The 19,775-nt window shown below is 56.7% G+C and overlaps 2 protein-coding genes and 1 pseudogene across 8 annotated transcripts; 1 reads left to right on the top strand and 2 right to left on the bottom strand.

Moving 5' to 3' along the window:
- Nucleotides 1-460: 460 nt before the first annotated feature.
- LOC149747991 (uncharacterized) lies at nucleotides 461-8,286 on the bottom strand (annotated as a pseudogene).
- Nucleotides 7,914-10,890, top strand: C1QL4 (complement C1q like 4). Its single transcript, XM_022572335.2, has 2 exons — nucleotides 7,914-8,664; nucleotides 10,711-10,890. Exons 1-2 carry the CDS (start codon nucleotides 8,128-8,130, stop codon nucleotides 10,888-10,890), a joined length of 717 nt encoding a protein of 238 aa, XP_022428043.1. The 5' UTR covers nucleotides 7,914-8,127.
- Nucleotides 10,891-10,981: 91 nt separating this feature from the next.
- Nucleotides 10,982-19,332, bottom strand: TROAP (trophinin associated protein). 7 transcript variants are annotated; one of them, XM_089920671.1, is made up of 15 exons: nucleotides 18,827-19,332; nucleotides 18,392-18,546; nucleotides 18,100-18,309; nucleotides 17,418-17,575; nucleotides 17,191-17,328; nucleotides 16,917-16,999; nucleotides 16,209-16,261; nucleotides 15,599-15,720; nucleotides 14,533-14,649; nucleotides 14,366-14,449; nucleotides 14,206-14,265; nucleotides 13,807-13,941; nucleotides 13,027-13,651; nucleotides 12,559-12,752; nucleotides 12,188-12,360 (listed from the first exon to the last, which is right to left on the bottom strand). In XM_089920671.1, exons 1-15 carry the CDS (start codon nucleotides 19,315-19,317, stop codon nucleotides 12,313-12,315), a joined length of 2,673 nt encoding a protein of 890 aa, XP_089776797.1. In that variant the 5' UTR covers nucleotides 19,318-19,332; the 3' UTR covers nucleotides 12,188-12,312. The 7 variants fall into 7 exon arrangements, with proteins under 7 accessions (XP_089776796.1, XP_089776795.1, XP_089776798.1 ...); XM_022572269.2 differs by having other exon boundaries at nucleotides 18,100-18,286; nucleotides 18,827-18,924; XM_089920674.1 differs by having other exon boundaries at nucleotides 12,207-12,360; nucleotides 15,599-15,742; nucleotides 16,201-16,261; nucleotides 18,100-18,286; nucleotides 18,796-18,907.
- Between the last annotated feature and the right edge of the window lie 443 nt (nucleotides 19,333-19,775).

Below are 19,775 nucleotides of genomic sequence, written 5' to 3'. Positions count from 1 at the left end.
ACATCGACCAGGTGCCTGCGCCCTGAATGAGAAGCTACCAGGCCCAGGCCGTGGCCGGACCCTGACATTACCTAGCCATCCTTAGGTTGCAGTCCCCTCTGGATGGGGGCAGGAAGGAAGCCCTACGGGGCCTTCCCCATCCCCATGGGCCTCGCTGTTGTGCTGGGGTATTCCCAGAGGGAGAAGCCCCAGAGGAACAAAGAGAGACCTCTAAAGTAGGGAGACAAATTTGGAAGAGACTCCTAAACGTAAAGACATACAGACACAAGGAGGGGTGCAGAGACAAAGATATAGAGGCTCCAAGAGATACCCTATGTTTAAAGAAGAGCAAGGCAAAGGGAAGGTGGCTCAAAGACACACTGAACAAAACAGGGGACCAGAGACCCAGAATCACCTCAACTCCCTGACCTATAGACCCAGGAGATTCAGGACTGGGAAGGTCCCCCTTTGGTGTGTTTGAGAGTGGGGAAGGAGAGTGGAGACAAAGCCAGGTGGAGAAAGAGAGTTATTAGGGGAAGGAATTAGAATATAATTAGCATTATCCTCCCAAGGTGTCCACTAGGAACTGGACCTGAAATCCAAAAGGTAAGGGTCCTAGAAGCAATAGCCCAGGCCCCAAAGAGATGGGCTCTTTGAGAGGTCTAATGGTCTGCCCTTTCCTGTCCTGAGATCTACCTCTTCCTCGCTGTCCACCACCAGCCTGGGGAAGCCAGATGGGTTGTGGCTCACATCTTATATTGGAGACTGTATATGTGATGGCAACTGTGTATATGTGGATATGTATGTGGACTGTAGAAAACTCTGGTGGTAACCACTTCCTTCCCCGGGACTTAGCAACTGGGTCTCCAGACTTTGGAAAAAACCATCCACTACTTTCAGGAAGCTTGGGAAAGGGATGATGTTGGGGTGGAGGTGGTGGAAGGGAGCAGTTGTCCAAACCAGCACCCTCACAGTTAACATCTATCCCCCTCCCTCTCCCCAGGCAGCACACCTCAGCTGTCACCGTGCACATTACTGTTTCCTACAGAACAGGAGACAGAGAGCTGACAGCAAATGTGGGGGGGGGGGCCCAGTCACGCGGGGAGAGGTGGTAGCTCATCCTCAGACACACGCAGCACACACCTCCACTGACAAAATCAGGCCGACACGTCCCTAACACTGACACACACAATCACTGACCCCCACACGCGACCCACACCCATCAATCCCTGTCACAACGCACCACCTCTGCGTGCGCAATTATGCACGGTTCCTCCTAGGTCAGGTACAAGCGCCTAGTCTTAAAGCCTGTCTACACCCTGTCTTGACATCTTAGATCTTCAATCGCCTAACCTAAGCAGAGGGCTTAGGTCCCCGTCCTCGCTCCCCAAATTCTTCAACCATGGCCATCTCCAACAGGTAAAAGGCTGAGCTTAAGGAAGTCAAGTAAGTACCAGGGTCGAGGTGAAGAACCGGGAGCTGACGGGGCAATGGGGCTGCTATACGCCTCCCTTATTCTCCTTCCTGCCACTGCCTCTTTCCCGGCACGTCCACTCGCGGCCCGTCCGGCCCGCCGCCCGCCTGTCAGTCGAGTAATGAATGCGCGCTCGGGGCCCTGCCCCCCCCCAAGTCGTTCATCACTGCCAGCACCGCCCACCTCTCTGCCGCCCTCAGGGAGGGCTAAGCGGCCCAGGCGGCGAAAGCCCGTCTCCCCCCACCTCGACTAATAATTATCAGATTGAGATGTTGATTTGTCAGCTGGGAGCTAGCGCCAAAGAACCCGCAGTAAAAACCGGACTCCTTGAACTTCCTCTGGCTCCATTCGGACTCGCCCAGCCTTGCAGCTTTTCTGGATTTGATGTGCATGGGTTGGATTTCACTTAAGAGATCCGGGTATAGAAGCGCAGTATCATTTTATTCCAGTAGGAGGCGCACCAGGCTACAGACCCTAGGGGGGCTCGTCCTGGGCTCGGTTCCACTTCTTCAGACCCGAGGCCCTAGGGCTTCGTCCCGCAGCCTCCCAGCAGGGGGCGCGTTGGCCACCATCTTCCTCTCTCCCGCAGCTGAAGTCCCCGCTTCTGTACAGGAAGCCCCCAGGCAGCAGTCCCACAGTCCGCCTTCAGGGATCTGAGGGGGCCATGTCCTGCCCTCTCTCTCCTCCAGGTACCTCCGGCCTCCCGCAGTCCTCCATTCTCCAGCAGGAGGCGCCCCTGTTGCAGGTCCGCCTTCGCCATGCCCTAGGCACCTAGGCTGCAGTCCCGCCCTTGCCCTCCCCCAGCCCGGGCCCCGGAGCTCCCCGGGAGGCCGGCTGAGTGACGGGCGGCCGGTGATTATGCGGAGGGGGAGCGGGGTGCGCCGCGGGCGGCAGCGCTGACCCTTCACATTTCCGATCCGCCGGGACCCTCATCCATCCGAAGCTGCTCTTTGTCTGGCCGCCTAATTGCCAGCGGACAGGATGGATGGCGGGACCGACAGCCGCGGAATCCCTAATAAAGGCCGCGGCCGCCGGGGAGGAAGCTCGGGAAGGAGGGGGAGGAAGAAGGAAGAGATGGAAGGAGGTGGGAGGAAGCACCGGGCCGCGGCCGCCGGCTCAGAGACGCTATGCGCAGCGCACAAGGGGGGCCAGATCTTCTAGGGTGCGGGACCAGGAGTCCCGTGTCGACGGGGGTCAGGGCGCCGTGGCTGTGGGGTGTGTGAAGTCTCCTGCTTGATGGAGAGAAGGAAAGAGCTAGGGGCCCCGGGCAGAAAGCATGCTACGGCCGACCTCGTTTCGCAGAGCCTTCGAAGATTTCAGCTTGGCGCTGCCCCCTGCGCTCCGGGCTCCCACCAGCCGGAGCCCAGCCCTCCGTTCCCCGCATCACCTCTCCTCTGCTCACCTGTCGGTCTCCCAGGGCGGGATCCAATATCCCGGAGGAGAAATGAGGGGTCTGACAGCTGTCTGTACGGCCGCTCGCCACATTTCATTAACTGCAGGCTGGAGTTGGTGGACGGCGCGGGGAGAGGGGAGCAAAATGAGGTGGAGAGAGAGGCTATGGCGGGGAGCCGCACCTGGCCAGGGGTCAAGGGCTGGCCTGACAGATACCTTGGAAACAATATCTAGCCCCTCCTTGTGGAGCCAGGAGCCTGTTCTCAGCCCCGTGGGCTCTGGCGGCGGCCCTTAGAACCTCAGGCTGCACTGAGCTGCGGTGCCAGGGGATCCGTGCGGCGGATGAGTAGAAGCCCTAGGCCTGGCGGCATACTTGCTCTCTCGCCGCTCGCTGGGGCCTGTCGACCCTCTGCGCCAGAGGGCAAAGTGTGCGCAGGCTCTTGGGCCGCTACTGTTTTCCCACCAGTGGTGAGTGGAGAGCGGTCCTCAGCACTCTGGCCAGCTTTCCTGCCTTTGGCCTCTTGAGCACATTTTTCTGCAGTTCGCTTCGTTTCCCTCTCCCTCCCTTTTCTCTCCTCTTCGGACTGAACAGCTCTTCTCCGCAGCTGACTTCGCCCGACATCCTTTAGCTAACAGCCGAGCACCTGTTGTGTGTCAGCGCTGGGGGTGGGGGATGGGGGACACCCTGAGCCAAGGCCCTGCCCCGTTGGCCTCACACACATAGGTCTCCACTGAGACAAATTCAAATCTCTCTCCCCACTCCTGTCCTGCTTCTCTCACCCTTCCACTGCCTTGGGTGTCATTTCTCTTCTCCAGGGCAGTGACAAGGAAGCCAGGAGATGGGAACTCCAGTTCTAGGGCTGCCACTTACAAGGTGATACAGGACAAGGCATTCCTCATTTCCAGGCCTCAGTTTCCTCATCTGTAAAATGGAGACAATACATCCTCTCAGGGATGCATCGAGGATGCAGTAACTCTCAAGTAAAAGCTCTAAAATGCTGTAAGCACTCAGTAATGTTATTTCCCTATCCATGTTATTCCCTGTCCTCTCAGGTGGGCATTTTTCCCTTCTCTTCATACCAGGGGTCTGGTACCAGGCAACCCAGGTTGCTTCCAGTTCTGTGTGATCTTACATGTAGGAGCTGAGAGCCAGAGTGTGTGTATGGGTGGGGTGGAGGGAAGTGGAGAAGAACCACACTATAGACGGCCCTGAAGGGTGAGGAAGGAGAGAGGGCGGGGTGCGGCAGGCGGTGGAGTGCATTTCCTTAGATCTTAATGTAACATCAGCCAGCTGGTTCCTCTGCTCTTATGGATGAGGAAACTGAGGCTTGTGGAGGTTATACTGCAAGTGACAGGGGTAGATCACTCTACCAGCATCTTTCCTCCCATGAGTTTCCTACTGCTCATTTCCTCACCCCCTTTCTTCCCTTGAAGGGGTCTGGGTCAGCGATAAGGAGTGTGGGAGAAGGAACAAAAAGAGAAAAACTTCAAGGAGCCAGGACCTTTCCGCTAGACTTCATAAAATTTTAACAAGAAAACTTCCTCAGAGTAGAAGGCACATATCACATGCAAATCATATGCTAATCACATGCTAATCTAAAGTCTGGTCCTCAGAACTCTGACACACACCTGGCCCTAAGCCCTGGGGGAAATTCTTGGGAGACCCCTAGGTTCCAGGACAGGACAGGTCGGGACGGGTTCTATTTAAAGTCAGGTTATGGAGTTAGGATTCATTTTAGGATTGGAGAGGAGTCAAGTAGTATACTTTGGGATTAGGGTCAGGGTTAGTGCAGAGTCAAGGGCAGAGGGTAAGGCAGGATTCAGTCTGGGCTGTGCTTTTAAATAGGGGAGCCTGGGGAACTCAGTCTTCCTCTCCTCTCCCCTCCTCCACTGCCCATTCTATGTCCTGCAGCACACGTCTCGGCCTACATCGCATTCCCAACCACACCACCTCCCTGGGGCCTCCCAGTCTGGCTGCCCAAGGAGCTCTGGGTAAATTGTCCCAGACCCCAGCCTGGGCCCCAGTATTTCCTCTTGAGCCCAGACACTTGGCTTCTGGCCCCAGGAGCACTAGCTGGCCTTGACCCTACCCAGGTCCCTTCTCTGCCGAACGTTGACAGCTGCAGAGGAAGCAGCAAGGACCTGGTGAGCTGGCAGCTTCATTCCAGAGCGTGGGGAAAGAGCAACAGAACATGAATAAATTCATGGAGCTGGCCCCTCAGCTCCCTGTGAGCTAAGCCTGCTTCCCCCACCATACACACCCGCTGCCGCCTGCAGCCCTGCTGGTCACCGAAGCTCACAGCCTGGGCTGGGGATGGGAGGAGAAGGGAAGCTCCGAGAGAAGAGGGCTAGGACCTGAAAGGGGCTGAGGTGAGGGGCTCAAAAAGAGGGCCTTGGTTAGTAGGAGAGTAGGGGTGGGGAGCGGGGCTGAGCAGAGAGGGCCTTTAGTGAGTGGGTGGCAGGAGAGGGCGGAGGAGGAGGGAGAGGGGTGGCAGGACCTGGGGCCGATGAGGCTTGAGGATCGGGTGGTGAGGTCAGTGTGAGCCCTGGCCTGCTCTCTCCTCTCTGATCCATCCATCATCCAGCCTAGGGGAGCAGATTCGGAATTAGACATGCACGGGCCGACATGGCCCTCAGCCCCCCGAGGAAGACAAATGGCAACAAAGACCTTGAATAAAATTTGTATTTATGGTTGGAGGAGGCCCCACCCCCACTGACTGCCAATCCTTTCTCTCCCAACCCTTTCAAGCATGTAGGGGCCTCCCTCCACACAGGCCCGTCCTCAGCAACCTCCTTCTTCCTGCACCGTTACGGGCTGGGAGGGGCAGGGAAAGAGTACAGGAAACAAGAGATGAGGAAATCATCTTCCACCCAATAATTATGCCCTGATGTGCCCTGTGCTCTCCATTTTACATAATGTACTCTTATACATTACAGTACTGGCTTACCCTAGTCTCTAAGAGATCCTTTGCAGTTGTCCACCTCCAGGGCCTCCAAATACCCCACTTTCGCCAGTCCTGGAACCTCTTCTCCAGGCCTCTGGCCCTGGAGTCCCTGTGAGCAAGAAATTTCTCCCAGAGGGGCGAGACCCTGAGGAAGGATGCAGACCCCTCACAGAGAGGGACCTATCAAAGCTTGTGTTTCCTCTTGGTCACCCGGATGACAGACACAGCCACCCCTCACAGGTGGGTGCCTAGCACTGAAACTGCATTTTAGTTATATTACTTTGCATAACCAATTTCAAATTTCAAATCCCTCCCCCAAACATTTATTATGTGGGGTCCAACTTCTCTGAGTTTCCATCTAACCACAGCCCTTTGTGGAAGGGTGAAGGGGCAGAGATCCTGGGGCTGGACAAGGTCTGGGACCAGGGCAGGGGTGGGACTGGGCTGGGCTGCCAGGGCAAGAGCTGCCTTCTGACTCTTTCTCCCCAGTAAACTCTCTACTCTTCAGTCCTGAGATAAGAAAGATGACATTCATGGGGTTCCACATTTAGGGACTAAGAGGAAGACAAATATAAAACCTCCCTTCAAACAGCCCTCACACACACACACACACAAAGGCAATCCACAATCCACAATCCCACTCACCCAGGGACACACAAGGCCAGGGTCCCATGGACACGTCCACACTTGCCAGCACACTGTCACAATGCACAGGCCCAGAGCCTACCACACCGCTCCAAGAAGCGCCCCGCCTCCACGTCGTCCCCACAGTTGATATGTCACATTGGAGTCCGAACACGGACCTGGGTGTCTCTCTGCAGCGCGCCATTTACATTTCTCTCTCGATCTGTCAACCTGTCTTGGCTCCTGTCTCTCTCTCTCCGTCTCTGTCTCTCCTTCTCCCCCTCTGGGGCTGTCATTTAGTCTCTTTTTCAAGCTTTGTCTCTGTCTTTGCGTCTCTATGTGGCTTTGCATCCCTTTGATTTCTCTGTAGCTCCTCTGCTTTCCTGTCGGTTTCCTGCTCGCTTTCCCAGGCTGGTCTGTTTTCTCACTCTCTCTGTTCCCTCACTCTCTCGATTGCTCTGCGGCCCCCTCCGCCAACACTGGGGGTCGAGGGTAGAGGTGCCTGGAGATTTGCCTTTTCCAGTTCAGGCCAACCCGTACCCGTTGAACCCTTTACCATATGTTATTCGGTCACGGGCACTGAGTGGCGAATTTCTATTTTTTTCTAGTCCTTGTTGTTTGCTCGTGGGCTTTTTTCTTTTTTTCTTTTTTCTTTTTTTGAGGGGGGGAGCCGGGGAGGGCTCTTTTTAGCTCTGGAATCCACGTCTGTCTTCTGTGTGTGTGCATCTCCACCGCTTTTTATCCCATCCCCGTTTCTGGCCTCCTCCGGGCTCTGAGAATACCAAACTCAGGGTAGAGGGTGAAAGTAAGGATAGGGTGAGGGCAGTGAATCCCTGCAGAATTGGTTTAGAGCCGGTCAGGAACCGAGAGGCTGGGGGGACGCGGGTGGGGGCCGTGGCCTGCCCCGCCTCCACGCTTCCCTCTCTGGGCGCCAGGGGTCGCTCCGCCCCCGCCCCCCCCGCCGCGGCCTCTTAGAGCGGCTCCCGCCGCGTCGCGGCTCACACCACCCGCACTGCCGCTCCGGGAGGGAGGGGAGGAAGGTTAGGGACGCAGAGAGGGAGAGCGCTAGCTGGAGAGAGACGCGGGGCCAGGGCTTCAGCAGGGGCTGGGGCCGCGGCTAGGGTAGAAAGGTGGGTCAAGGCTCGCCAAGAGCCAGAGCGCAAACCTGCGAGGAGGTCGCGTCCGGTGGGCGCCACCCGCAGCGCAGAGCCCCGGACGTCCAGAGCGCGGAGAGTAGTCCCAGCTCCGGCCGGGAGCTATCCGTCTGGGTAGCCGGGGACCTAGGCGCCGCCATCCTCGAGAAAGCAGCTGTCCGGAGGGCAGGCATCCTAGATCTGTAAGAAACCAGCCGTCCGAGAAGCCACCGATTTCAGGCGCCTGGGAACGTTAGACTGAACGAGAGGGTAATAGAGGACCACGGACTGTGAGCTGTCGGGAGCTGTCCCTGGTCCAACCAACGGGGGGACCTCCGCCTTGACGGAAGGTTTGGGGAACGGCACCACTGAGGCGGGAGCCCACAGGGGCGGGGGGGCCGGGCGCAGCCGTCGGGGGGATCCCGACCCAGGCCCGAGCCCGGTCACCGCCTCTGGCGCCCGCGGAGAGCCTCGGGCCTCCGCCACCATTGCACCCAAGAGTGAGGAGGATCTGCTGGCCCTGGCCGCGTCGCGGCTGAGCCGCCGCAAGAGGGTGGCGGGCGCGGCCGTCGGGGTGGCCATGGTGCTGCTGCTGCTGGTGGCCATTCCGCTGCTAGTGCACAGCTCCCGCGGGCCGGCGCACTACGAGATGCTGGGTCGCTGCCGCATGGTGTGCGACCCCCACGGGCCGCGAGGCCCAGGACCCGACGGCGCGCCCGCCTCCGTACCCCCCTTCTCTCAGGGCGCCAAGGGAGAGGTGGGCCGGCGCGGGAAGGCAGGTCTGCGAGGGCCCCCGGGACCACCAGGTCCCAGAGGACCTCCAGGAGAGCCGGGCAGGCCAGGTCCCCCGGGCCCTCCAGGCCCAGGCCCCGGCGGGGTAGCGCCCCCTGCCGGCTACGTGCCTCGAATTGCCTTCTATGCTGGCCTGCGGCGGCCACACGAAGGTTACGAAGTGCTGCGCTTCGACGACGTGGTGACCAACGTGGGCAACGCTTACGAGGCAGCCAGTGGCAAGTTCACCTGCCCCATGCCAGGTGTCTACTTCTTCGCTTACCATGTGCTTATGCGCGGCGGTGACGGCACCAGCATGTGGGCGGACTTGATGAAGAATGGACAGGTGAGCTGCCCCTCTCCCACCCAGCCCCAGACAGGGTAGCTTTCTAATTCTCCCTGCATTCATTACGCAACCCGAACCTCTTCCCCAAACACCGTCACTAAATCCAAGAAGGCCACATTGCCAAGAACTTAGAAATCGCTTCATTTAGTCCAAAAGGAATTGGGGGGCCAGAGAAAGAAAACGACCTGCCCAGGGTCTTATGGAGCATTAGGAATGGTGTCAGAATTAAAACTCAGAGCCTCACACTCCAACTATAGGCAACTATACACCAAACCTCTTTGGTATCTCACCCTGCCTCTTAGCCTCTTTTCACCTGTCTTGGGCAGCCCTCCTGGCCTTTGGGTTACCCAGCCACTTGATGGGCGAGTTACCGGAGTCTGGCTCCTTCGATTTAGAATGGAGTCCGGGTATCACGCTGTGGGCAGTTGGTATCTGTTCCCGTATGGGGGTCATTAAGCTTGGATTTTCAAGGATAAGGTAAAAAAAGAAAGAAAACACTGTCTCATTTTCCAGGCAACTCTATTACTAGTCCCAGGGCCTGAGGTCAATTCTAGAGTGGGCCTTACCCTCAGCTAATACTGAGTCCATAGGCAGAGGTGGAAAATGAGGCAGCACTGGGGCCAGCCAGGCGGCTTGCAGGAACGAATTTGGGAGAAGGGAAGAGGCAAGAACAGATAAAGCAGAAGCCTTGGACCCCGGCCTGGTCCCTGCTCCTGTGGTCAGAGTCGGAGTCACTGCTGCCTTAGCTTGGAAGAAAAGTCCCAAAGACTCAGCTCAAGGTCCAGGACACGCTTAGGGGGAGCCAGAGGCCACAGGGGTGGGGCTGGGGAAATGTGCCTGGGCCACGCAAGCCGCAGGGTGTAAGGTTAGGGCTGAGCTGTGACCTCCGAATGCCCTGTGCGCGATGGGGTGATTTGACCGTGGCGCATCAGGCCTGCTTATCCCACCTGTCCGAACCCCAGGTCTTGCTACCGCTGCAGCACCCTTCCGCTCCAAGAACCGAAGGCACTACATTGAGGTCTCCCCCAAGCAGGGCCGCCCCAGGAGCCCAGGGAAAGGGAGTGAGAGTGTATGTGTGTAAGACTGTAGCGTGTGTGTGCGTGATTCGAGTGTGTCTGTGGGTGCAGGGTGCGAAGGTGCGAGAGTAGAGCGGTGGCTGCTTGCCTGTGGCACTGAGTAGGTGTGTGTGGTCTGTACGGCGTGTCTGTGAGGGGCGGGGGGGGAGTATGTATCTAGAGTGCGTCGCTTCCCGAGGGGGCGGGGGCCACACGGCTCCCACTCTGTATTCCGCGGTGCGGGCGCTGCGGCTTTGGGGAAGGTAAATAGTGATTAGAATAATGATGAATAATTAATCAGTTAATAACCAGCCCCCTTGGGACAGGAAGAGGGGGGCTGGGGAGGGGGCTGGCTGCGACGCTGAGGCGTCGGTGAGGCGACCTACAGCAGCGAGGCCAGAGGGGAAGAGGCACTACCTGTTTGGGCGGAAGGCGACCCCCACGTCGGGGCGCCCGCGGGCACTAGGAGGGACAATCGAGGAGGGCTGAGGATACATCATGGCATCTTCCCACAGCCTGCACCCTTGCTTACACACGCACAGACACACCTGTGCCCTATCTCTGGGGGAAGGGACCCCAAGTTTAGAAGGTCCGAGTGGGTTCAGAATCTTAAAAATTATCCTACAGTCTAATTTTATTTTTTAAATAATAATAATAGCAAAACCTATATAGCATTTTCTTTGTGCAAAGCGCTGTTTTGTAACACACTTCACACGTAGTAACTCATTTAACCCTAACAACCTGAGGAGGTAGGTTCTATTACTACCTCCTACCTTATAGCTCAAATTAAGGACCACAGAGAGCGTGAAACTTGCCCCAGTCCCAGCAGCTAGTGAATGGCAGTGCCTGCGAAGCACCTTGTCCTTCCCAAACCCTGCAGCCTGCTACCCTCGCGTCACCTTCACAGGCCCAGCTGCATCTCCTCGGCCGACCCCTCATCACCCCAGCTCCACACAGGGCATGAGTGGGTTGTTCTGTTCCCCCTCTCTAGGTCCGGGCCAGCGCCATTGCTCAGGACGCGGACCAGAACTACGACTACGCCAGCAACAGCGTCATCCTGCACCTGGATGTGGGAGATGAAGTCTTCATCAAGCTGGACGGCGGGAAGGTGCACGGCGGTAACACCAACAAGTACAGCACCTTCTCTGGCTTCATCATCTACCCGGACTGAGTCGGGCCCCATCCCCCGCCCCCCCCTCCGCTACCCCCCTCACCCACCTTCAGCTTGCCCCACCCAAGGCGCCACCCCATCCTTTGAGAGACTGGGGGTGGGACGGACCCTCCTGCTCCCGGAGGTGGCCTTTAATGGGCGGACTCTTGGTGCTCCGGGGTATAACTGAGTGGCTGGGGAGCTGAGGAAACCGGCCGGAGGAGCAGAGCGGCTTGGGAAGGGACCACCAGCATCCGCGCACATGCTTGTGAAAGCCGGGCCAGGAGGGGGGCGCAGGTCGTGGCCCTCTCTTCTCTCGGGAGCTAGGAAACAGTTTCACTAACTGCAGCACAGAGGCACGGAAAGCAGAAAACAGAAGGGAAGCCCTGGCTTTTGGGGAGGGAGAGAACAGAAACAGAAGGAGCCCTTCTAGGCGGGAGGAGACATCAGGGCGGGTAGGCGCTGGTCCTCTGTCATGACAACTTCTCTGCCATCCCCTCCTCCCCTCATCTCCATTTTCAGGCTTCAGGCTCTAGCCTTGGCAGCCTCCCTGTGAACTGGAGGAACCAGTAAATTCTTTCCTAGCATTTAAAACTCATCCTGCAGTCCCCATTTCACCCCCATCGGGGGTTAGGCCCTGGGGCTACAGCTGCTGTTGCCTCTTCCAATAAAGTGAAGCGGGAGAATGTGTGTGCCTCTTAACTCGGTGCACAGAGTGGGGGAAAGTGGCTGACCCTTTCCTCACTCCTCTCAAGGACCCCTACCCTATCGCTCTCTGCCAGAGGCAAAGGTTTCATTATTCCTGGCAAGGCCTGCCTCTGGGGAAGCCGAGGAGGGGAGTAGCCCAGGGTTTCTACTCTGATACGGGGAAGGGTATCAGCTTCAGGAGAGCTTTGAGGCCTTACACTGTAGGGAGACGCCAACCAGAGGGCCACTAGCAAGGGAGGATTCCAGAGGTATGGGTCTGGTGCTTCTGCTTTCTGCTGAGGCAGGGGGAGGGTTCTAGGGAACTCTAGGCGGTGCAGGAGTTGCTGACGGCTCCTGGGAGCGGCCAAGATCTCAGGGAGCAAGGAGAAAAGCAGCTCCCCAAAGGCCCACGTTCGCGCCCCCCCCCAAAAAAAAAACCACTCACTCATAGTGCTTGCTGGGAGGGTGGGGTGTGCAGGAGTGGGATGACCTGGACAGCTTCTGGGCGAGGGAGCCTGGGGAAGACTGAGAACCCAGGGCTGGCCTCTAAGCTGGAGGACACTGCCACCATGTGGACAATTGAGGAGAAACAGCAGTAGCTGGCCTAAGTAGGACCGGAGGAAAACAGACATTTGGACATTTTAGAAACTTTATTGAAGGACAAAAGGGTGTCAGCTCCCAGTACATGGTGTGGAAAATAAATAAGGGTTAAAAGGAAGGTGCAAGGCAGGACAGGAGTGGGTGGAGGCGTATGCCTCATGACGGAGAGTCCTGTGGGGCAGCAGAACTGACTGGAATAAAACACTAGGGAGAGAGAAGACCTCGTCACAGCCCAGCCGTCCTTGAACTGTAACCAGCTCTTCCCCCTGACCTCGTCACAGCCCAGCTGTCCTTGAACTGTAACCAGCTCTTCCCCCTGACCTCTGTAAAGGAGCTGAGGATGGCCCCCTGCCCTACTTCCTACTTCCCACAGGCATAGCTGGCTGTGGACTGGAGGCTCACCAGGGCATCCTGCCATTCGAGCAATGTGGCCACAGGGTTGGTGCAGACCCGGGTGAGGCCTGAGGGAGGGGCTCGGCTGGTGTAGAAGGCACACTCGTCGTCCAGTCGGGCCTCGTGGAAGCGGTGGATGGCGGTCAGACATGCTTTGAGGCGCTGCCTTAGGGCCAGGGTTCGAGGGGCCAGATTGCTGGGGCCTGAGGGCCAAAGGCCACAGAGAGATCAGGGCAGACTCTGGAGTCCTAGACTCCCACCATATACTGCCCTTTCCCACTCCCCGACCAAGGGCCAAGCCAATTAGGAGCACAGGGCTGAAGGTGCAGCCCCCCACTTCTTCCTGTGGGAGAGCCAGACTGGGGCAAGGGACGTAGGGGAAAGAAAGCGTAGAATCACCTGGTGCAGGGCAGGCCCTGCTCCCAGCGAGAGATGAGGACCTCCTTTGTTCACAACCCCTTCCAACCAACTCCTTACCTGCCTGGCCTGTTGGGGGCTTCAGAGACTGGAGTGAGTGGATAGGGGGGCTGGCACAAAGTGGGCGTTGGGAGGAGAAGGTCAGGCTGGTGGTCGCTGGAGCCCACTGACTGCAGCAGGACCATGGGCTGGACTCTGGACTTCTGGGTTCCCGGGAGCAGGCCTCTGATACCCCAGGCTCTACCCTAGGGGAGGGCTCTGGGAGTCCTGTCTGCCCCTGGGGGCAGGCCTGAAGGGGTCCAGGCTCTCCCAGAGGGCAGGGCTCTGATGCCTCCTGGGTGGAGGGCTCTGATATCTCAGGCCCCCTCCTATGGTAGGACTCTGGGGGCCCTGGTTCTGCTGGAGGGCAGAGCAGAGCTACCTCGGGCTCTGCTCCAGGGCAGGGCTCTGGTTCCCCACACCCCTCTGGAAGGTAGGGTTTGGGCAACCCAGAGTGCTGTAACATTCCAGGAAGATGAAAAGCCCCAGATTTATTCTCTGGGGCATTCAGAGTTCTAGAAATCTCAGCCAGCAGGGGCTGAAGTTCAACCATATCCAGAGAGGAGCCTCCATTAAGGGGGGCACACTTGCCCTCCGCCAGCCCCTCTACCTCCTGTCGCAAAAGCTGTTGCAGGATACTGATGCGCTGTGGGTGGGACAGAGTGTGATGTCAAGAAGTGGGTGCAAGTCTTGTACCCACACTGTCCTATTTCCATGCCCACCCCCACCCCCGCCGTTTCTCGCTTTCCCAGCCCTGTCACTGCCCATCAGGCATCAAAGCTGTTGCCCACACCAGCCCACCTGCAGCTTCAGCTCCTGGAGGTTGGGGGTTCTACTGGGGTGGGGTCCATAAGAAGTTGACACGGGTGGCTTCCCAGGACCCTCCTGCAACCTTATACCACTCTCCTGGTCAAATAACCGGACTGCAATCTGCTCCTGCCACATGGGAGGAGAGGGGCCACATGAGGAAGACAGACTGGAGTAGGAAGAAGACTAGTTTGGGTCTTCAAGCTAGTGAGGAAGGGGTCAGGTCCTTAACTGAGCGGCCCTAGACTTGGATTAGGAGGGGCAGCAGAGAGGCAGGGGGAGTTGGAGAGTCAGGCAGCTTTTCCAGAGAGCCCACTTGCTTCAAAACTGCTGGGCCTCAGGCCAACGGGACAGAGCGAGGAATCTCAGCATGGGAAGGTTTCAGATACTTACCCAGGGCAGGGCAGGCTCTTCAGGGCAAGGATGAGGGGAGAGGCCACTCAACCACTGGGCCTGGGACAGAAGTGAGATGCCATGACTTTCCCTGTACCCATCCATCCCCTTCCTCCTCCAGCCCTGGCCTAAGCCAGCTACCTCCCCTGCCCTCTCTCACCTGCTGAGCTCTGGGGGCCGATGGAAGGGGTGTGAACTGGGTTTTGGGGCGGATGGCGAGACGCCGCAACACTGAATATGAGGTCTGGGGAGAGATGGGGGTGGTTGGGCAGGGACAAAACCGAGACCTCGCAGTGATCCCAGCCCCCAGGAGTTGTGGATACAAACTGGAGCTGAGGGGCCAGGGGAAGGCACACGCTGAGCCCGTCCAAAGGGTGATGGCCGGGTGATGGCAGGTGGTATCACTTGGCCAGGGGAGGGCATCAGGCAGGAGTCACGGCCGTCCTGTGGAGAACAAGGTGGAAGAGTGATCCCTCCCGCTTGGCATTGCTCTTTCTTGTCCTCACTTGAGCAGCCAGTGTGATTCTTTTGAGATCTAATCAAGTCATGTCCCTCCCTTGTTCATCCCCCCTCCCCATGGCTTTGCACTCATTCCAAGTAATAGTCAAGATCTTACGCTGTTTTATAAATCCTTACCCAACCTGATTCTGTCATTGCTCTAACCTCTCACTTCCTTTCCTTCTTACTCTGCTTCAGCCTCGCTTTTTTGCTGATCCTTAAACACACCAGGTACATGCCATCTTTGCATCTGCAGTTCTTGTGGCCTGGAACGTTCTTCCCCCAGATTATCTACATGGCTCACTCCCTCAACTCTTTCTGCTCTTCACTTAGCCGCGCCTCAGTGAGATTCCCCTGACCGATCTACCTGAAACTACAGTACCAATCACCCCCTTCCACTTCTCCTTCCCTTTCAGTGCCTTACTTTCTTTTTTTTAAACAGATAACTTAGCACCATCTGACCTACTATATATTTTACGCGTGTGTTTATTTTTTGTCTCCCCCTTCTAGAATGTGAACTTATTTCCTACTGTATATCCAGAACCTAGAACATTGCTTGGCACACAGTAGCTGTTCAATAAACCCTTGTGGAGTGAAAGAATGAACTCTCAGATCCATCTTACTCTCAGCACTGATCTGATGGTGATACAGATGTATACCAGACTGTGACCTCTCACTCGCAGGCCCCGGACACCTGGTAAACAGAGGCCAGTACCACTCTGGAGAGGGCCTTGGGTCCATCTAGGGCAAACCAGGACCAAGTTAACATGCTGAGATCCAGGCTGGGACTGCCTGGCTCTACCCACAATCCTCAGTGCCGCTGCTGCTGGGGAATCCCCCCATGCATCTCCTCTGTGCCCTTCCCCCAGCACAGAGGAGGAAGGTCCCAGCTCACCTTGGTGTGTGTTATCTCTCGGGTTTCTTTTAATGGTACTCGCTGAGCCAGACCGAGGGGGCCCCCTCCTCTTTCATCTGAGTGAGTGACAACTTCATATTCTCCTTCAGGGAGAGAGGAAGCTAGGAGGAGACAGGAAATTTGCTGCAGTGTCTGGAACACACATCAAAGTCTGGCACAGGGCCCTGCAACCCTAGTCGGAGGTTGCAACCTCCGAATAGGGTATGCCAGTTTGACAGCCCCCACTGCACCATCAGGGGTGGGGACCCATCCAGCATCCCTTTGCAGGCCAGCACGATTTCAGTAGTAAATCATTAATCTGAATACCCTGAGTGGGCTAGGGGTGTGGTGATGGCTCTTAGGGGCTGAGGACAGAACAGTGAGTGGAAGGTAAACCCTACAGGAAGTGGCAGAGAGAGGGTAGAAACGGGGACCACCTCCTCCGACACAAGTGCAACTGGGCCAACCTCTGGCCTATCAAGAAGATCTCGTCCTCTCTGTCTCCTTCTGATCTGGGCTTCCCGCCACAGCCTGCTGAGCTTTCTCTTGTTTTGCTCCCTACAAGCAGCTCCCCTGCCCCTGTTGTCTCCCCATGGCCAGACACACTCACCAGGCTTGACAAGGGTCTCCAGAAGCAATCCTGAGGCTTGGCTCACTGAAGTCCTGATGGCGATAAGGACAGCAGCTAGCAGTCACTGAGTACCAAGTACGAGCTGGGCCCTGTGCTAAGTGCTTTACAAACATCATCTCATTTAATTCTCACGATAACCTCAAATGATAATACAAACATTATCCTCATTTGACAGATTAAAGAAACTGAAGTGGGAATTCCCTGGCAGTCCAGTGGTTAGGACTCTGTGCTTTCACTGCCAAGCGCCCGGGTTCAATCCCTGGTTGGGGAACTAAGATCCCACAATCCACGCAGTGGCACAGCCAAAAAAAAAAAAAAAAAGAAAAAAGAAAAGAAACTGGAGCTCGGAGGGTAAGGCAAGCTTGCACAAATCATAAGTACTAAGAGTCAGGAATCAAACCCCAATCCCATTTCCTGCCACGGTCTATGCTCTGGCCACTAAACAAAAGAGATGGCACCTCTCAGTTCTGTCCCCTTCTTGTCCCACAACCTGATGAAACTGATGTCATATTGAGGCCTGGCTATGAAGGCCTGACCCCTATTGCAAGGGCTCACCCTGAGCACTCACAGATTTCCCCCTTCCGCCCTGGGTTGCTGGGAAGTCCTAAAGCTACTGGAAGGCCCCAGCTCTGAGGGACCCCTGTATCAGACATTGAATCATTCTTTTCCAGATGACCCTCTCCTCACTTGCTGTTGCCACCTGTCTCTCTTCTTAGCTCCTGGAAACCGGGAGGAGCGGAGGGGTGAGAGGAAGGTCCTGAAGGTGGAATCTGAGCCATAGGAGCAAGAGAAAAAACAGAGTCAGAGGTAGGCCTCAAACCTTCAGGCTTCACCAACAACCCCATTGGCCTCCATACCAACCCTCTGGCTCATCATGAGGTACCTTCCCTCCTAAGGCCCAGCTCTGTCCTTGGAAGGAGTTCCCAGAAGCACTGAGTATCAGCCCCTCAAGGGCACTCACCAGAGCCTCTAGCCTCTGGGGACACAAGGTCCGGCCTCGAGGTCCTGGTCCCTCCAGCCTGGAGAAGCAGGAGGCCCTGGCAGGGTCCAGTCGGTGGGTGGGGGTTCTGGGAGCCAAGTATGCAGAGGCCCGGGCATCCTAGGACCCCAAGAGACGCTATCAGTACAGGCTCAGGATTCCCTCCTCAGCCTACTCCAGCCTGATCTCCTCCTATCCTGGCTCATTACCTGGCCCCTCCGGATGGTGCCTCCCTGGTTCCCTCGAACCAGTACTCTCTGAGCCAGACTGGGCTGGCGCCCCAGGCGACAGCTCTTCACCCCCTCACCTGACAGGATGGTGGCCAGGGCTGCAGGGTCAGCCACAAACTCTATGGTCCCTGGAGCCTCTGCAAGGGAAGAGGAGAAGGAAAGGTGAGAAGGAACAGGAAGCGGGGAGGCTGAGGGGTCAGGGAGCCTAGCAGAGTCACATTGAGGTGCAAGAGTGAGCCGAAGAGACTCATATAACTGAACTCAGCTCACCAAACATTCATAGGACTTTGCTCTGTGTAAGACACTATTCTAGGCACTGACACCCTGAGATAAATAAGACAAAGCCCCCATACTCAGGAAAGCTATCATCAAACTATAGAGAGGTAACAGACTCAAGTCAAAGTATGGACATGTTATAAAAGAAGTATAGCAAAGCATTCGGACACAGAGCAATTGATTGTGACTGGGAGAGGCGGAAAAGGCTTTAGAAGAGATGACACTTTGCTGAAGAAAGCAAAGGGCTTCTAAGAGCAAAGAGCTTTCTAGGAGCAGGAACTAGGAATTATAGTAAGCAGGAGACCCAGGGAATGCAAAGCCCCCAAACCCCACTGCCACCAACCAATTCTCCTACCCAGCCAAAGAAACTGTTTCCAACAGGTACCTGTCTGGGGAGGGGGCCTAGGTCCCACATTTTGTCTCCCAGGGCTAGGCCTGAGCTCCTCCAAGGGGTTCCGAAGCTGAATACTCCCCACCAGTCTCTCCGATTGCTCTGTTTGATGTGTGGCTTTCGGCCTGGGGCCTGCTGAGTCAACGAGGGGGCGCTGACTACTGAGCTTCTGCACCAATCTCTGGGGGAAGGGAGAACAAAAAGCTGGGGCTCAGCGTTGGGGGGCGTTGCTGATGTGTGCTGCGTCCTTGTAGCCACTGTCTTCACCCCCCCACGCCCCTCTTACTCTTGGATCTTGGTTCTCCTGGTCCAGGGCGCTGGGTTTGACTGTGGGGAGAGGCGGGCGTCTCTGAGAGCGAACGGGAATCTTGCTGGGGGTAGGAGATACACCCCGGAGGAGAGGATCCTTCGTGGCTTGGAGGGTAGTCATGACGACTACAACTGAGACGGAGAAGAAGGCAGGATCAGGGATCAAAGGTCAGCCAGCTCGGGGCTTCGGTCCTGACATCCCTGATACTCCCACCTCCACCCAAATCCATGCGCCCAGAGGACCCGGCGCCTGCAAGGCCTCTTTTCTGGGTGTCTCCTCCTAACCCTCTGAGCCTATTCTTTAGCCCCAGGACCCCAAACTGCTTCTCCTCCCTACGAGCCCCCGCAGCCCTCATTCCCTCCAAGATCCCGGTGCCGCACCTCCCCCGGAACCCCTCAGCGTCGCCCTCACTTTCTTCGCTTTTTCCCCGGACTCTCTCGGTTTCTGCTGCAGATACTTCCCCAGTTTGTAAAATACGCCAAGCTCCTGATTGGCTTGTCTGCGCTCCTGCGGAGGCGCGTGTCACAGGATTCAGCTGTCCAATCCGCAGGCTTCGGAGGCGAGGCCAAAAGAAGGACTAGTTGTCGAGCCGCTTTCTGGCCAGGAAAAAAACTGACCCGACTCAACCAGCCTATCCGAGAGCGGAGCGCGGGGTGGAAGAAGAAGGAGGAGACCTTTCTGAGGCCGGCGAAGGCGTGGGCTCGGAGTCTGGGAGACAACGGGCGCTGGGTACTCTCGCGAGGTCTCGGGACTGGTGCGGGACGGTGCAGTCTCGCGGCATTGTGGGAAGGGCTGGTGTCCTGAATGAGGCTAACTGACGGTGTTGGAGGCTGGCCCGAACCACTCACCCGACTCTGATCAGAGTTCGGCGTCAAGCTGTGGGGACTCCGCTCCAGACACATTGTAGGAAACGTCTGTACGTTGTGCCTAGGCCGAGGAACTGCCTCCAAACGGGCGGAGAGGGCTGGAAAAAATTGAACTGAGGCTAACAATAACAAAAATAAAAAGAATCATTTTTTTCACTCCACCTTTACGAATGGTGAGGTGTGGTCTCCATTCACAGATAAGAAAACAAGGCTCAAAACAGTGTCATTGGAACTCAACACAACAGGCCTGGAGGACTGGGGAGAGGTGTGGCCTGTTGTTGGCAGGCAGGGGTGTGAAAATGAGGGAACCTAGGACACTCTGGTTAGAATGGAAGGGGTTAACCTCTAATGGGAAATAGGCGATGGTTTCAAGCATACAGGACTCTGGTAGATTCTCTCCCTGACTCGTGCTTCCTATTATACAAGCCCTCCCCTTCCAATTTCTCCTTCACACCTTTTCATTATACCTTTGGATTTCATTTAGTTTCTTCCTC

The sequence above is a fragment of the Delphinapterus leucas genome, chromosome 11 (genome assembly GCF_059928025.1).
Source record: "Delphinapterus leucas isolate spDelLeu-1000000601 "Yukka" chromosome 11, BTC_Dleu_Yukka2, whole genome shotgun sequence".
NCBI classification, from domain to species: domain Eukaryota; kingdom Metazoa; phylum Chordata; class Mammalia; order Artiodactyla; family Monodontidae; genus Delphinapterus; species Delphinapterus leucas.
Note: the sequence above shows the minus strand (reverse complement) of the source record. Positions and strands in the feature narration are given on the sequence as shown.

Bases quoted from the DNA above. Each gene is read 5' to 3' on its own strand.
- C1QL4 (XM_022572335.2), top strand. From the start codon at position 8,128: ATGGTGCTGCTGCTGCTGGTGGCCATTCCGCTGCTAGTGCACAGCTCC. The intron at 8,665-10,710 runs GTGAGCTGCCCC...CCCCCTCTCTAG, and splicing joins ACTTGATGAAGAATGGACAG to GTCCGGGCCAGCGCCATTGC.
- TROAP (XM_089920669.1), bottom strand. From the start codon at position 19,317: ATGTGTCTGGAGCGGAGTCCCCACAGCTTGACGCCGAACTCTGATCAG. The intron at 17,329-17,417 runs GTAATGAGCCAG...TTGGGGTCCTAG, and splicing joins GCACCATCCGGAGGGGCCAG to GATGCCCGGGCCTCTGCATA. The intron at 14,266-14,365 runs GTGAGAGAGGGC...CTTCTGTCCCAG, and splicing joins CGGCCCCCAGAGCTCAGCAG to GCCCAGTGGTTGAGTGGCCT.